Below are 18366 nucleotides of genomic sequence, written 5' to 3'. Positions count from 1 at the left end.
AGGATCATCAATTACACCCCATCAGATGTATCCAGTTCCTGGTGGATGTGAATCAGGAAAGGACCTCGCGCCAGAGACGTAAGATCCCTGACCTGTTCTTAACAGGATAAAAAATAGGAGTTGTATGCAGTGTGCCCTTAAGGGATCATCTAGCTTAAGTTAGAATAGGCTAAGACATAGAGTAATTTAAAGTGAAAGTGTATTATGTGTGATATATGTGATCAATAAACTGTGTAATTGGAGCATCAATAATTTTGTCTTGAGTAGTCCTTGTCTACCAATAAGGGTCTGTGCACGACATCAAGTTAGGAGCACTGGCTCAGCTATACTAATGTGGTTTACCAATAACCATTCCCAGCTCCCTGCCAGACAGGAGACTGAATGAGGGCTAAGGGGGAAGAGCTGAAGGGGAGCAGGAGTTCAACCTGGAAGGCTGCCTATCTTTCTCACTGTCTCTTGAGTCCCACCCTAGATGAATTAGGAGCTTATATTTGTTTTCTGAATCAATCTTTAGAGTCCCTCCCCATATTGTCAAAGGTTATCAGACATGGTTAAATAGCATAAATCTACTCCACTGTCCAAACCAAGGAGCTGGGCATCCCACATGGAAAGAGAGGAATGACATGTGTGCTCTGTCCTGTGTGTGAGTACGTCTTACAGGAATACAGGTGACTGCCTTATATTCAGGTCTAATTTTCCCCAGCAAAGTGAACCTGCTGGGTCAGTGCAGAGAAAACATGATCTCCCCTGGAAGGCCTGGTTATTCCTGGTATCTATCAGTCATTCGGAAGAAGTGCCAATTGATGTGGAGGCAGGAAAGCAGAAAGGACTCGGTCATCACTCTGAATCTCTTTCTCTCCTTTGTCAAGACCAGTTTCTTCAAAGTATGGCTGAGAGAATAATAACATTAGAATTCCTTTGAGTTTAAAAATGCAGATTTTTGAGCCCCACCATAGACTTGCTGAATCAGAATCTCTGGAAACGGCATTTCTTAAAAATCACTGGAGTTTGGGAATAAATGGCCTTGGGAATATGGAAGATCAAAGACCAGACCTAGTCTCCCAGGTAGTGGGATTAACAGGGAGGCAGCTGGAATGGGAAGGGACTTCAAGACCATGAGAATGACCTATAACACACCTACTTTAGAGATTCTCAACCCTGCTGGAAATCAGAATCTCCTGGAATACTTGTAAAAAGCAAATTCCCAGGCCCCAACCCAGACTTTCTGAATTTGAATTTCCAGAAGAGAGGCATGGAAATCTATGGACACCTTCAACCAAGCACCCCAGGGAATTCTATCCTTAGGGAAGCTTGGATAGGAAACACTGATCCCAGATCATATCTCTGGGTTCTGGTTACTCTGTATTGTTTCCCTTTTGTCTTTCCTGAGTATGTAGTAAAATCTTGTTCTAAAGAGACAGCTTGACCTCAGCAAGGCTCCTAGGACTCATGAGAAGGATTTTATATCAGCTCTTAAGCCAGAATCTCAGAGGTGGCACAAAGCCCGCTCCCTAGGCCCATGTAGGTGAGACAGTGGTAAAGTGCTTGAGAGCCCAAGGGAAGGAGAACCTCAGGACACACTGGAATTGAGTCTCTGAGTTCAGATGCCAGACACACTGGAAGATTATTCAGAAGCACAGTTGGAAGCAAGGCTGGGGATAACATGGAAAAAGTGTTCCCTTTGAGGATATTCTGTAGAAGAGGAGGCTTTTCAACAGTTCTTTTCAACATGACATCTGTTATGTAATTGATGAAAAGACTTTAGAGGAGGCCATGTGAAGCAAGACCCAGAGACACAAACAGAAGGTTTTTTTCTTCACTCCACCCCACCCCACAGCACAGCCTGCCCTGCCCCCAGAGGCTAGTACACCAATGGAATTTCTGGTTCCAGCCCTGAATCTTCCAGCATTGGCAAACTTGGAGAAGGGAGGTATTTTACCGAGGAGGTGGCAGTTTCTTATTGCTGTGACGTTTTAGCAATGTCAACCATCAACCCAACCTGTGCATCTCCTCTCCTCTAAATTGGATTGCCAGATTTAGGGGAAAAAAAAAAAAAAGCAAACAGCATGCCCAGTTAAATTTGAATTTCAAATAAATGAATAACATTTTAGTATACATATGCCCCAAATATTGCATTGGACATGTTTATACTGAAAAGTACAAGGGCACTTCAAAAAGTTCATGGGAAGATTTAAACTATTTTTTTTTTTTTTTGTCTTTTTGTGACTGGTAAGGGGATCACAACCCTTGGCTTGGTGTCGCCCGCACCGCGCTCAGCCAGTGAGTGCACCGGCCATTCCTATATAAAATCCGAACCCGCGGCAGGAGCGCCGCTGTGCTCCCAAGCGCCGCACTCTCCCGAGTGCGCCACGGGGCCAGCCCTAAACTATTTTTTAATTCTCTTCTTCCATGAACTTTTTGAAGCACCCTCATATTTGTTGTTTATCTGAAATTCAAATTTAACTGAATGGCCTTCATTTTATCTCTCAACCTTAACTCTAAGGATGTGGACAAAAGTCTCCAGAAAAGCCAGCAACACTGGACCCTAGATTTCCTCCAAAGCCTTCAATTGTTATCACCACACCTCAGTTCTGGGCAGCTGACTCAGCAGCTTGAAGAACCACTTGGAAAGACACTACAAATACAATTCTACCAGCTGTTGGGAGAGTTAGTCCCCACTTGATGAAATTCAGTTCAGACCAAAGACAGAAGGTGGGAAATCAGCAAGTTTACCAGTGCAATAGCAATTTGAATGCATGTCATGTCTTTATGCTCAATTGCTTTTGAAGCTTTCACTTCCATTCAGAGTTACTCCAATGAGAAGCAAATGTTATTATTATTTTCTGGTGGGGGTGGGGAGTATTAGAAAGATGAAGGATGGGCACAGACTGGATGAAGGTGGTACGCTCAGTAATTGGCAGAGCTGACACCAAAATTTAGACCTCACATTCCTCACAAGCCAATTCTGAATTCATGGGTCCAGGATTCAAGGCACTTACCCCAAGATATGTCCACCCACATCTGGCATGTGTGTCTGTGAAATGCTATCAGCTGCTTGATTCCAAGGTACATGATCTTAAGTGCATATAATTCAGAGCAAAATATGAATACCATATGTACAATGTAAAAAGTATGAACCATTTCATTCTTCAAAGCCCAAGCTGAAACTGTATGGGGCGGTGGGAGGCTTGGGGGATTTCAAAGCATCTAGTTGAATTTATAAAGGGTTTTGTTGTTGTTGTTTAGTTTTTGTTTGTTTTAATTTGGAGCAGACAGTGGGAGAAGAAAGTAAACATTCTCAGTTGGATTAAGTGCCAAACATTGCCTTTATATGACCTATAAAGCTTAAACGCACTGAAGCTGAGACCCTATCATCCCCAAAACCCAAAGATGTATGGTTGGTCATGTTTCCAAGACCCTAGAACTCCAGACTCCTCACCTTAGAAGTAATCAACCCTCAGGCAACTGGTCTGAAGGACTGAATCTGAGAGGAAAGACATACTCCCCTGGATAGACCAAAAGGAAAACTCAGGCCATGCAGCTAAGAAAAGAGACCTGAATCTGTCTCTAAGAAGCTCCTTTCTGTATGGGGAGGCAAAATGGTGTAGTGGTTTGGAAGGTAAGCTTTGCATCAGACAGAGAGAAGTTTAAATCTAAGCCCTGTTGTTTGCTAGCTACCCTATTATGGGCAAGGAACTAAATCTCTCAGAGTCTCAGTTTCCTCATGTATAAAATGAAATAAAGCACGTATGTCATGGGGTTTGTTTTGAAGATTAAATGAGATAATGCATGTAAAGCACTTAACATGGTGCCGGACACTCAGTAATGGTCAACAAAAATTTTTTTCAAATCTGTGATCAGGTCTAAGAATCATTTTCTTATTTGCAAAGAGCCCTGTCACCAAATCCAGTTCTCTTCCATGGAAATAAGGCTTGTGGTTCTCTGCCTGTAATAAAATGTGTACAAACATCCAGATTAGTTTAACTCACTCTCACTGGGATAATCCCAGGCCTTTGAGATAAATGTTAATAAATTCTATCTATTCACAGAGGAGTCAAATGCTCCCAGAAGCTCAGAAGTGAAATGTTTTTCTAGTTTAGCACGATCTCAATTTAGATGACAATTTACTTCTACCTCTTTCTCCCCTCTCCTTCTGGGACTTCCACTTTGCATATACTGATATGCTTGATGGTGTTCCACAGGTCTCTGAGGTTCTGTTCATTCTTCTGCATTCTCTTTTCTTTGTGTTCTTAAGATTGAAGAGTCTCATTTGACTTACCTTCAGGTTTGTTGATTCTTTCTTCTGCTGGTTCAAATCTGCTGTTAAGCCCTCAAGTGAATTTACATTTCAGTTACTGTACTTTTCAACTCCAGAATTTCCTTTTTTAAAAAAAATTTTTGTTCTTTGTTTTTCATTGTACATGTTTATGGGATACAATGTGTTGTTTCAATGCATGAATATATTGTATAATGATCTAATCAGAGTAGTTAGCATATTTACCACCTAATCCAGAATTCCTATCAGTGTGTTTTTTATTTCTGTCTCTTTATTGATATTCTCTATTTGACGAATCATCATCTCATACTTTTCTTTAGTCCTTTAGAAATAGTTGCCTTTAGTTCTTTAAACATATTGATAATAGTTAATTTACCATCTTTGTCTATTATGTCAAATGTCTGGGCTTCCTCAGGGAAGCTTTTTTTCTTCCCCCATGGGTAAGAGCCATACTTTCCTGTTTCTTTGCATGTCTCATACTTTTTTGTTGATGAAAACTGGACATTGTTAAAATAATGTGTCAATACTGGAAACGAGAGCCTCCTCCCGCCCCAGGATTTGTTGCTGTTGCTGCTGTTTGTTTAGTGACTTTTCTGGACTGATTTTGTAAAGTCTATATTCTTTGTTGCGTGTAGCCACTGAAGTTTCTGCTCTGTTCGCTTAGTATTAAGCTAATGACTGGAAAGAGCGTTTTAAAAATGTCCTAAACCAGTAAGTCTCCCATCTTTGCCAAGGAGCTCTGTGTGTTTATTAGGGCTCACCTTCAACACCCCAGCAGCTAGCTGACAACTCTGGATTAACCTTTACTTCCTGCTTGTACAGAGCCTCAAGGTCAGCTAGAAGTGAGAATTTAGGTCTCTCTCAGGTCTTTCCTGAGTATGAGCTCTGCACATGCATGTGGACTTCCAAATCCCTAAGAACATGTCAGAGCTTTTCAAAGCCCCCTATGGACATTTCATTCTCCATTTTTTCTTTCCATGATTTTCAGCCAACTTCTTGTTTGCTCCAACTGGTATTCCCACCTCAGACAGCTATGATGTTAAACAGTGCCACTGATTGTTTTCAACAAATGCACTAGATATAGGGCTTTTCCCACTTGAGCAAACTCCAAGTCAGATCAAATAATGACAAGCTTTGTGAATAGGACTTTTCCAGAGACCTGCCAGATGGGTCAAACAGTGCTAATTTGGGGGGATGGGGCTTTCAGGGGAGCTTCAAACCTATTTTGCTCCCTTTAGCTGTTTTGCACAGCTACCATGACTGCAAGGCAGCTGTTTTTCACAGCTACCATGGTTGTAAGGTTGTCAAGGCTACCATGGTTGTGAGACTGCTGGTTGTCAAGGCTACTGCAGAGTTTGGGAGAAGGGGATCAGAATAGTCAGAACACAAACCCCACTGTTCTAACTGATATTCAGCCATTTTTCTTGAATAAATGTCACTTAGATTGTTGTAAGCCTTTGGTGAAGAGTATTGAAAAAATTGATTTTGACAATTTTTGTAAGTGTTCTTGTTGCTTTTATGGAGGAGCAGATTTTCTAAGGTCCTTACTCCACCGTTCAGGAAGTGCTTCCCTGTTTATTTCCTGTGTTATCATTTAACCAAATAGATTAGGAAGAATGTCCAGAAGCACAGGATTAAAAACACTCTGCCAAATTAAAGACCATATAGGCAACCAACCTTGCAAGAGGGAAGGAGGAGTTGCTTCACTCCCCACAACATGGCCCAGAGATGAACCCCTAAGTGACCATGAGCAACATTGTTCCTGGTATATTTTGTTTTTGTTTCTTGCTTTCATGGGTCAGTAACCTGGCCCTGCCATCAACAGCCTCCAGCACTAAGACGACAGCCTCTGGAATGGGACTGTTGCCCCGTTATCACCACCATCACCATCTTCAGCCATAGAAAAGATTTATGAAGCAGTCTTCTGCCCTAGAATCCCAAGGTAGGTCTCAAATACCCTGTTGTCAGATGCAATAAGGTTTATGGTGGTCAAAGGTCAATGCACTCAAGATATTTAACTCTAGTAAAAAGTGAAAATTCTTGGAGTCACGGAATCCTGAGTCTAGAAGGGACCCCAAAGGTCATTTGGTCTCACTATTGTGAGATTCCTCACAACATCCCCACCAAGTGGTTGGTCCCGTCTATGCTTGGGTACCTCCACGTGACAGGCAACTCATAACTTCCTTAGTTGAACATCTCTAAGTGCTGGAAACTTTGTCTTTATATTACAGATAAATACAGAGATATACTCATAGAGAATTGAGAAACTGGAGGGAATAAGGAACAGAGAACCAAGAGCTTAAGACTAATCTGGTCATCTAGAGCTATACTAGGTGGGGGTTCACCTAAATTTTGTGTGTGCCTGAAAAATTTAGGAGGGCCTCTTACACTCCTAAATGACACCACTGTTATCTAGTACTTCAGCAGATAAACATTTTAATTGAAATAAAGGGCACTGATAAGCCTAAAGCAAAACCCTGGCACAATTCTAGGAAGCAGTATAGGCAATTATGGAATAGGCATTAGGAACACAGCCTTTGGAGTTAGACAAACCTGTATTTGAATTCTGGCTCTACCACTTAAAAGCTGTGTGACCTTGGGCTAGTTACCTAATCTCTCTGAGTTTGTTTCCTCATCTGTTAAATGGGGATAATTATAGTACCTACCTCACATAAGTGTGGTGGGAGTTAAATAAAATCATATATGAAAAGCACTTGGCACATAGTAAATGCTATTATTGTTATGAAACAATGGTTTGTGAGCCTATAGAAAACATGAGTTCGTAATCAATTGGGGTTTCACTAAAAATAACTCAAATCAAACCAATCTTGTTTTTTTGTTTCATATGGTTACTGAGCATGTTACATGCTTGTTGACTCTTGACTTTAAGCAGACTGTAACCAGTAGATTAAATGGTAAAATATAGACTGGATAGCAGTGTGGTTGCATGGATCTATAAGTCCTTAAACTAAGAGTACTAGTTAATAGACTAGTGTTATGGAGGCAGACACTCTTTAATGGAATGCCACGAGGCTTTGTCCTTGCCCTTGTCTGATCCAACAATCTTATTAAAGAAGATACAGAAAACACCATACTGGAAAGACAAGCCAATACAACAGCATAAAGATTCAAATTTATCATGCCAAAAGCCAAGAAAATGAAATGAAGTACATATTTCTTGTACTCAGGTGAAAAAGGAGTCAATGTTAAAAGATGAAGAAGGATTGGCTGAAGAATGGCTCATGTGGCAAGATTCTTGTATTGATTAATTCATTAATTCATTCATTCGATAACTACTGTAGTAACCACTCCAGGCTGGCCACTGCAGAGGAACTATAAAGATGAAAAGACATAAATCCCCACTTTCAGAGAGTTCAGTCTAGTGGAGAGTTAGAGCAAGAAATGGTTTTGGGTTTTTTGTTTTGGTGGCTGGCTACTTCAGGGATATGAACCCATGACCTTGGTGTTACCAGCACCATATTGTCCCAAGTGAGCTAACCAGTTAGCCCTAGAAATGTTTTTTTTTCTTAAATAATAAGTGTTAAGATGTATCAGGAATAGCACAATGAGAGGAAACCTCACCTAATACTGCTGTACAGAGGTGACACTGAGGTGAGACTGAGAGGATCAACATGCATTTATCAGATAATCTGACATGGGAAGGAATGATTTTCTAGGTGGACTTTACAGCACATGCCAAGGCCTTCTGGTCGTTCCTCCAGTCGACCCTAAACAACTGTACTTGCACATCCAGATTTGGAAAGATTAAGACACAGAGACCCATCAGGCCTCTCACCTGACACTCCCAGTTCAAGTTTATACCTGGACACATCTGCATCTTACCATAGGTGATGACAAGCAGCACAAAGTTGAGATTTTTGAAGAGCCGGATGATGGAACTTAAGTACGAAGCATCAAGCGACGACAAGGCATAGCTCAGGGATTGGGCCCTGCTGGGAGGATGTTTAGGCTTCTCCTTGAATACTGAAAGGAAAGAAACAGAGATGACTGAAAACTCCCATGGTCCCAACCCAGCAGAGCTGGCTCCAGATGGACAAGCGCTGGCTCCATCATCTGAGAAGGAGCTAAGAAGCCAAAGGAAATAGTAAATCTTCCATTAAAACTTTACAGCCTCTTCTCTTGAAGCTGCTTCTCGGTGTCTGAGGATGAGAGAGTGGTCCTTCGATTACTTTCCTTAATTGCATCTGGAAGGCTGAAATAATGGGCCTCCCAGGCAGTGTTCAAAAATCAAGGAGTCCCATAATCACCAGCAAATAGCTACCACAGAGCACTAAAAAAATGCAGTAGCAACACATGGATGAAAAAGAAACGAAAGCTGAAAGCTTAGCTACAGAGCTCTTCCCAAAGGGGAAGGGACTGTGTAGTCCCTGCTTAGCCCGGAGACTGGCACATGGCAGCCAGTCAATATTCCTTGAATAAGTGAAAGGGATCATCTATAGAAAACATCTAGAGTCTGTTTCTTGTTTTGCAAAATCTGAATCAGACATCTGCCTCCTGAAAGAGACAAGAAGATTAACGCTGTTTATAGCCCAGTTTCAATATAACTGGTATGTTCATTTTGACTGCACTGTCTTCCATTCAGTTCTCTGCGGAACAGATCAGTTTGACTAGTTGTTTTGCTAAATTGGTCCCCCAATTTAGTCCAAGCAAGCACCATGTGTCTTCCCCCACTCTTCATGGAACATTCCTGAAAGGTCAGTTTACTGTTTCCAGTTAGAGGAAGTTCTGGAAGTGAAGCAGATCAAAGGGGCCTCTCACCTAGAAAACGCCCTAATCCTGACTTCAGAGCCCAGCTTCTTCCTTCTCCGGAAATAGTCCTGGATAACTCCCCCCACCCCACTCCCTTTTTGGGAACCTCTCATCCATTGTGTTGCCTGTTCACCTCTCCTTCCATCAGGGGAAAGAAAGCAAGACAAGAAAGTTCCTTATCTCTGTATCAGCAAGTGTTGGCTCAAGGATCTGGCAACCACAAACCAGAATTCAAATAAGATTTTTTAGTTCTTTACTCAATAAGCTACTAACTGTGCTTGATGATAAAATGCCAAAACATAGAAATGTCCTACCTCCATGTTTTCAGCTGCAAAGAACCAGGCCCTCATCTGCTACAAACACAAGAATTTGAAGCTGGACACATTACAATTTGAAACTCAAAGTCTGGCTGAATAAGAGGGCCCTGGCCGTATCATTCTTCCCTGCTCTCATCTACAGCTCCCCTGCTTCTCACCTTTTTACCAACTTCTTTTTTTCTTTTTTCTTTTTTTTTTTTTTTTGGTAGCTGGCCAGTCAAGGGTTCCAAACCCTTGACCTTGATGTTATCAGCACCATGCTCTACCGAGTGAGCTAACCAGGCAGCCCCCTCTCCCAACTTTTAAAAACCATCAGGCAGCCCTTCCTCGTCCTGGACTCCAGGGAGGGAATGACACAGTGTGAATGCATGAATGAGGTACACAATGATAGAACTGTTGACTCTAGAGGTGAGGCTGGCAGGCAGGAATAAAATTTTTAACACATGAGGTGATACTTTCAGGTATTAGGAAGAAAGCTGGTTAACCTTTAGATGGGTGACTAACTGAAAATGACACCTTTGTCTTGCTGTTTCTGAATTTATCACAGCCCATACATCACTCGGATGTAAAAGGAAGATATGAAATTTTATTAACCAAATACTTCAATGATTAATTGTACATGCATATAAGATGTTAATAGTAGTTATCTGAGATGGGTTATTAGGAATAATTTGTACAAAGATAAGTTAATGGTTATTCCTCTTTTTATGCTTTTTTGTATTTTCTAGATTTTTCCACAATGACCATATATTACTCTTACAATTTTTTTAAAAAGCATTAAAGAAATGTGTTCCCCAAGTATTCTAAGGTAAATCTATGAGCTTATTAGCATTGGTGGGTCATTTCTGTTTTATTTTTCAGAAATTTAGAGTATGGAGTTAGACAAGCTTAGACTTGAATCCAAACTCTGCCACTTACTAGCTATTTGATCTTGAATAACTTAAATTTAACTTCCCTGAAGTCTCATTTTCCTCTTTATTAAATGGGAATGATAATGGTACCTCATGCATAGGGGTGCTGAGGACTAAATGGGATCAGGCATGCTTAGCACAGCGCCTGTGAGATTGTAAGTGTTCACTGGGGTTTCATCAAGGGGACCAGCAGTCTACCCATTACTTCTGGTGAAGTAGGATTGAGGAACTGGTTAATTACAATTAAACCTTTACTGAGCCACTAACAAAGTGCATGGGACCAGCCAGCACTATATCAGAGGCAACTGCTCAGGCTAAAATATTTGAGAAGACCCTAAGAAGCCCAGCTTCCAGTTTCTGTAAATATCCACGGTATTTTAGGGCAATGTTCACAAGGTCCCCACCAAAGTCAGCAGAACCTCCCTGCCTCTCCAGCACCACCCCCATCAGTCTACTAATGACCTTACCGATGATGACAAGGATGAAAAGGAGAGTGGCCACACCTCCTATTATGTAGAACATGATGCTGATGTGGTAGGCAAGCTTCTCCCGGTCTTCGATGTTGGGTACCAAAACAGGAGGGACCAAGAACCCAATCGCAATTCCAAGCTATAGAAGACAGAGACAATCAATCACAGTTACTAATGGCCAAGAGGTGACAGCACAAATTTAAAGAGACACCTAATAAGAAACATAATTCCCAACTTCCAGTCCTTCCTAACACCCAAACAGGGATTATTTCCCCAACAAAAAACACCAGAGAAATCTTTCTTTTGATTGAAAGCTTGATTCATACATACTTGTGACCACCCTCACTAACAATGCCTATTGAAAAAAATTATAGTTGAGGTCTCAATGCAGGCTGGCTCTTCTCCAGCTGCAAACTAATGAACAGTGGTTCCTATACTCCCATTTCTGGGATAAAGGAAAAGAATGTTGATTTTTTTGTGTGTGTGCTACTTAAATTTTTGTTTTCACTGAATCTGTTAACCTGGAGCTGACAGACCAGCAGGGGGAAAATTCTACACCCTACAAACCCAAGCTAAAAAGCCTAAAACCTAAAGTTGTTACCACATTTACAAATATGAAAAAGTTTCAGTTCATTGTGTAGATAACTTAGCAACTTCCAAAACATCTGTAGTGTGAAGTCACACACAACTGCATAAATTTATATGCACAGGACGTGGATACATACAAGTGGCAATAAACACACATGTACATACATACTTACACACACCCACACCCACACCCACACACACACACACGCACACAACCTGACAAATTAAAACATCTCATATCTGGATTGTAGTCCAAACTCCAGTGAACTGACAGAAAACTTGGGTATTTCCGAGGTCAGAGATGCTTTGATTCATTAGTGACTAACTGTGATACAACACCAAAAGCCCTTGTGCCCCACATAATACCAAGGCAAAAATTGGAAAACAGCTTGTGAACTCAGGCAGTTTCAAATTCTAAGTGTAAAGGAAGATAAGTACATCCTTTGTCTTAAGGTCCCACTTTTGTACATGAAGGGAACTGCAGGTAGATAAGCAATTTGTCTTCACTCCACACTATCACACCATTCACTGGCTGCCAATCTGCTGACCGCCCTGATTGGTTTTCCAATCTGTCAATTACATTCACTCAGGATGACTACTAGTAGTTCTCAGCTCTGGACTAGTCTCAAAAGTCATCATCAATAGGTTCAGTGTAGAGCTCATTATTCCAGTATATAACCAATAAACCAAACACATCTTTAAAGCATCTACTATATGAAAAGTATTCAGCAAGGGCTTCCAGGGCTAAGAGCCTTGAGAAAGGCCCAGGTGAGCAGGCTTCTTTGGAAGAGAAGCCTAATTAATGTCCTCAGAGCTTTATCTCATCTTGGTCACATTGGTTTCTCAGAATCAGGCTTTTTAATTGCTGATCTCCACAACTTTGGTTGAGGGTAAAAACCAGCCACAGACAAAGGGGCAAATACAGCCTTCTTCAGAGCGGGGAACCGGGCCCACTCCAGGTCATATCTGTCCTCCTAAGGGCTTTGGAGTTGAAGGTCTGGAAGTTAAGTAGAATCTCAGAGGGTCCCATTTGCAAAATCAAGGGAAATACTGAGATCATCCAAGGCTCTGCCACTCTTTCATTTCCAGGAGGAAAATAAAAACCATGAGACCTCAATATGGCATAACCTAATCCCTGGTGATCTTCTGTCTCAACAAATAAATCTTTTCAGCTGTTGCCACCTTGTATGCCTAACCCCAAGGGGCTGAACTCTGTTCACTCCATCCACATACTAGCCTGAGTGAGTTCTGTTCCACCCAACTCCAGCACTGAAGTCTTCTCCAGCCAGCAGGATGGAGCAGTGGGCCCTAAGAGCAAAGGAGGAAACCGGCTTTGGAGCTACTCTCATACCCAGTGTGGAAACCAAAACATAAGGACTGGACTGTAGCTGCTGTCTCTTTTGTTTTTTTGAGACATATTTTTCCATGCTTCTTGAGAGCAGTGTTCAGTCAGAGTCTGCTGCTCTATTTCCAGTAACTAGTTCCTACGTCTGTCCCATAGTAGGTACTCAGTTATGTCGAATGGATGGATGGATGGATGGATAGATGGACAGATGGACAGATGAACACTGGTGGAACATCTTGTCTACAGAAAGCTGGGAATATTATACAGGTCTGCCCATAGGGTCCAGGTTTTTCTACATTGTACCCACAGTGGTAATAAAAAAAATAAAAAAAAAAGTGTATGTGGAAAGGAGGGAGAGTGCAGGACAGCCTACCATTTCTTGAGCATCTTTTATGCACTGGATATCTAATATACTTTATCTCTTAATTGAACCCAAATAATTTAAAATAAAGAAAAAAATAAGAAAAACTCATTTTTTAGCACCCTGCCCAAAGTCATACAGGCAGCTAGCAAAAGAGCTGGGATCCTAAGCCAGTACAATCTGACCCCAGAACCTGGGCTCACTGCACTGCCTCCCATGAAACGCCAGTGTGATGCTAATCAGCACAGAAGCCTATATTTTCTCCCATTTGATAGGATACCTCTAGGGTAAAATTCAGAGACCTGGAGCCTGAGTCATCGCAAGATTAATTTAAAGAGGCAGGAGAACACTGCTCCTGGAGGGTGTTGCCCACAGAAAAACCAGAGACCCAGGTTGGGAATGTAAATGATTAAAAATTACTGTTAACTGGTTTTGAGTTGACTTTTGTCCCTGCACTTGTTCTAGTTTTATCATTCTCAACAAAATGCAAAGTTGGGCAAAATATAAAATTCAAAGTCAAACCAAATCATAGTCTTAGCTCTTTAGGAACTTACTTTTTAAAAACTGCTTTTAAAATGGAGTTAGGCTCTCTTCATTTTTGCCTATCCCACAGCACCATTTCCTAGCCTTGGCTGATGCCAAAGGTCACCAGCCCCACCCTGTTGTCATCCCTCAGGTCTGGGTTGGGTCCTGAGTAGCTACATGAGAGTACTTCAAAAAGTACATGGAAAAATAGAATTGAAAGATAATACTAACCTTTACACAACTTTTTGAAGTACCCTCACACACAGGCAATCCTTTTTACCCATCAAAGGAGTTTGGGAGACACCGGACTCAGAAAAAGTATGGCCCAGCCCTCCTAATGGCTTACATATGGCTCTGCTCCTGGCCATTCTCCACTGTAGCCAGTGATCTTCGGAAAATATGATCAGATCACATCTCTCACCTGCTTAAAACCCTATAGTAACTTCTCCTTGCTTTTAAATTAGGAGTAAAAATCCTAAGCACAGTCCACAAAGTTCTACACATGGGGTCTGTCTCCTGGTTTTCTGCTCTTAGTTGTCTACTTGCTCCTTGGGGCCCTGTCACACTGGCCTCCTTTCTGTCTTTCAAATGTCCAAAGCCCCCTCATACCCAAGGACCACAGGGACTTTGCACCAATTCTCCTGCCAGACTGTAATGCTCTTCCTGCCCTGTTTCACCTAGTAAATGCAGACATCCTTCAGGTCTGAGTTCAAGTCACACTTACTCAAGGAAGCTTTCTCTGATCCCTACACAAGGCCAGGTCCCTGCATTTGTATGATTATTTAATTAACATCTGTCTTCCTGACCAGACTATAAGCCCCATGAGAGCAGGGCTCACATCTATCTCTGAAGCCCAGCACATAATAATACTAATCATAGTAAAATGGATGAAGCTTTACATAGAATATCTCAATCCTTATAACAATCCCAGAAAGAGGGATCTAAGGTTGTCCCAATTTTACAGATGATGAAACTGAGATGCAGAAAGGGTAAGTAACTTGCCCAAGGTCACACAGCTATAGATAGCAGAGCTGGAGTTTGAACACATAGCAGTTCTGAATCCAGAGGCTGCAAGCTTAATAACTATGGTTACTTCACCCTAAAAGAATATGTTTAACAAAAATGTGATGAATGAAGGATTGGAGAGAGAGCCCTCATTTTTTACTTTCTATTTTATTTTTACCTTCTGCAAACTCAAGGGCAATATCTGAATGCTGCTGCAACATCAGTAGTCATAAGCATTTCCAGCACAAATGTCACAGTGAAGCCTAAGGGCTCTGAGTAACAAGAAGAAGCCCTACTTTGTGTGAAGTGTCACTTGTCATTCTGGTTCAAGCACTTGGCAGAGCAAGAGTAAAACCAGAAAACCATCAGGCTGCATCTGGGGTAAGATTCCCATACCTAACCCATTACATAATACAACACACATGTTATACCAGCCCTGAGATCCATGGAACCACTGTCCCCATCACCATCTACCATAAGCCATTGACGGAGCCCTGAATGACTCACGATTGAATCAGAACCCTGGCACAAAGCTGCCCTCCCAAATCTTGGCTGGTCACGGGGTCAGATTATGGCCAGGCCATTGAGGGAGAATCCCAGGGCTTCCCCCAAAGGAAGGGAGCTCTGTGTCAACACAGTGGTGAGGGCTTCATTACAAATGGAACCGGCAAAGAAACTGCACCAGGGTCCCAGGCACCTCATCCTCCTGACTCAGGCCATTGGCAAGGTAGACTCTGCTCTTCCTGTCAGGAGACAACAACCTCAACAAGCAGGTTCTCACCTACCTAACCTCATCCCTCCTCTGTCCATTCCTCCCCCAGGTATACCAAGCTATTCAGAAAAAGGTAAGCCCACCCTCAGCACCAGGGCTGAGGCCAAATTGGCTCATTCCTTTCCCCCAGGCAGTTACCAGGTAGGTGACTGAGCATGTTCCCTTGGATTTCAGGGCTCCCAAGAGCTAGCTCCCTGATGCTGAGTCCAAAATGTCCCCTTACTGGGTCAGCAGCTCTCCCTGCAGCAGAGCCCCTTGGCTCAAAGGCTTCCATCAAATTTGGTCTCCTATGACCTAATCCAGGGCTTGCCTTGCTCCTTGAGCAGCTCATGCCCATGCTGTGCTATTTTTACATGAAATCCTCACCTCTCCTCCTTTCCACCTCAACATTCCTCAGAGCCCTCACCACACTAGTACAGTGGTTAAGGGTTCAGACTCTAGGGTCAGAAAGATCTGAGTTCAAATCCCAGCTCTACCTGTTACCTTACCAGATGTCTGACCTTGGCAACTTAATTCACCTCTTTGTGCCTGTTTCCTAATCCATAAAAGGAAGATAATATTATCTAGCTTATTGGGTTGGGGCTGCCCCCACCATCTGCCTGGCTCTTCTACCCTGCACACTCTCACACAGCAATGGCAACAGGCAGGAAGGCTACTGGGACTCACAGCAGTCGTATAAACTATCCCACCCTGCTTCTCCTCCTGCTCCTCCTGTACTCTCTTTCTCAATTCTCTCAGTCATCCTGGACTTTGCCCTCTCACATCCACTGTGTCCCAGATCCTCCCGAGCCCTCCTTTAAACTCCCCTCTGAATCTGCCCCCTCCCCCTTTAGCCCTTCTTTCCTTACTTTCAGACAACTGTGACCTCTCTAACCTGCCTGCACAATTCACTCAGGTTCACTTTCCTCAGCATGCACTGACTATGCAGTTTCTGCTCAAAGACCTTCCAGAAGATAAAGACCTTCAAGTAGAGAAAGGAAGTCCAAATCCCTCAGCCTGCCGTTCTTGGCTTTCTTAACCAGTTTCAAACTACCTTTCCAGTCCCATCTCCTCCTATGTCCCTATATATCCCTTATATTCTGGCCAGATTGAACAACTCGCAATTCCAACCTTTTCAGCATCTAGTCTATACCTTTATTGAAAGTTCTCTCTTTTTTAATCTTTTGGAAGCCACTTGAATGTCAGTTTCTTCACAGCTTTCCTTGATTATTTTAGCAAGGCATGATTTCCTTGCCCTAACCTCCTCTAATCCTTTGGTTTTCAGTCATTATTCTGACCCTTACTAGTCTGTGCCTGGTGAACGTAATAGGTGCTTGCTCAATAAATGGGTGTTGAATGATGCGTAGCAGTTAACTGGCATGTCAGGAAGACGTCACTTCCACTGCAGATGTGTCCTGTAAGCCCAGACCCATGGAAAGATGTGGTTGGAAATTCAAATCTAGACAAGGTTCTCAGAGAAGGTTTTCTACTTAAAAAACATGATTGAGGGTCCTTTCCACATCAGTGTTCAACGTAGATTTCCACACCCCAGAATGCGTAATGTCGATCAATCCATATGAAGTCACTCTACAAGGCAAACTACCTGTGGACCTGTGGAGGAGGCTCAGCAGGGGGGTCCTGAGACTGAGTCTGTGGGTGTCCCAGAAAGAAGCACAGAGAGACCGACGTGGCTGCTGGGGCACTGAAACACTGAAGATCTGAGAACACAGGGCTTGAGTTAAGTCATGAGAACGAGCCCCCAGCCACCCTGGAATGTGCCATGGTAAGCAATAACGTACATGCAAAGACTGCTCATGACTGTATTTTTGAAATCCCCAAATTCAAACCCTTGGCTTCTTTGAAAAGGCCAACTTGGGATTAAGGAGGTGGCAAGCCTTCAGGAACAAAAACAATTCCACTGATTTGGGGAAAAATAACTCATGAAAAGGGTTTATGGATTTAAAGGCTAGGCTTAGGTCTCTAAGAACTTAGCAAGCAGGGTCACAGCTGGTCAACTCCAGACCTCCTTAGAGCTCCCTCCCCAATCACAGTGTTTGTCTGCAAAGCTGTGATTATACAGGCGGCTTACACTGCCTGGACGCTCTTGGATTTCCTTCAGCTCTTTGGCGGCAAAGATGTTGGGAAAATGCAGGAAGCAGAAGCTGTTGAAATTAGGAGAGCCTACATTCTGATTCCTAGGGAAGATAATAGTAATGACAGCTGATACATTGTGTTCACCATGAGACAGGCACTGTCCTAAGCTATATATATGTACTCTTTCAATCCCTATTTTAAAGTTGAAGAAATGGGCATTTAAGTAGCTTACCCAAGGTCATTTAACAGTAAGTGATGAGGCTGGACTTCAAGCTCAGGCCATCTGTACAAGTCTGTACTCTTACCCATTAGGCTACATACTCTGGTCTTGACTGTTTACTCCATCTAGAGGGAAGGGGACTGGTATGTAGTGACTATGTGCTAGGCAGTGTGCTAAAGGAATTTTCACATGGTATTTCATTTAAGCCTTTACAATAACCCGTGAAGTTGGCATCACCATATCTGGTTTGGTTACAGATGAGAAAACCTCTGTAATTTGCCCAAAGTTACCCAGCTTCTAATGGCAGAACTGAGATTCAAAGCCTTGGCTATCTGACTCCAAAGCCATCGATGGACAAGGTGAATGCCACACAAGGGTGACTGCCCTCAAAGACCTGACAATTCCTCCAGTGTTTTGTGATCAACTCTGTAGTTCAAGGGCCCCATGGGTCCAGCTGTTGAAAGAGGCAACTGTAAGAGGTGTCTCCAGCTACAGTCTGGTTTGTCCACCAGAGTTAAACCCTACGGGATTTCTTGTTCTTATGTAATACTTAATTTTGTTTTGTTTCTTTACGTGTAGGGTGCTGTCTCCCCAGCTAGGCTGTCAGCGCCTTGAGGACAGGGACACTGACTAACCTTTCCTTGTGTGACCCCTCCCTACACTATGTATAGCATGATGCCAAGAACAGAGAGGGCGCCCAGAAAATATTTTCTGAATAAAGAAATGACTCTTA

The 18366-nt window shown here is 42.6% G+C and overlaps 1 protein-coding gene across 1 annotated transcript in view; it reads right to left on the bottom strand.

Moving 5' to 3' along the window:
* FLVCR2 (FLVCR choline and putative heme transporter 2) overlaps positions 1-18366 on the bottom strand; it is a 52635-nt gene that overhangs the window by 15685 nt on the left and 18584 nt on the right. The window contains exons 2-3 of the mRNA XM_063091803.1: positions 10742-10883; positions 8120-8260 (exon numbers count right to left, since the gene is read on the bottom strand). Coding sequence (XP_062947873.1) covers positions 8120-8260; positions 10742-10883 — 283 coding nt within the window. The remainder of the gene's footprint in view (positions 1-8119; positions 8261-10741; positions 10884-18366) is intronic.

This window comes from Cynocephalus volans, chromosome 3, assembly GCF_027409185.1.
Source record: "Cynocephalus volans isolate mCynVol1 chromosome 3, mCynVol1.pri, whole genome shotgun sequence".
Classification (NCBI taxonomy): Eukaryota; Metazoa; Chordata; class Mammalia; order Dermoptera; family Cynocephalidae; genus Cynocephalus; species Cynocephalus volans.
This window is presented reverse-complemented; position numbering and strand designations above follow the sequence as displayed.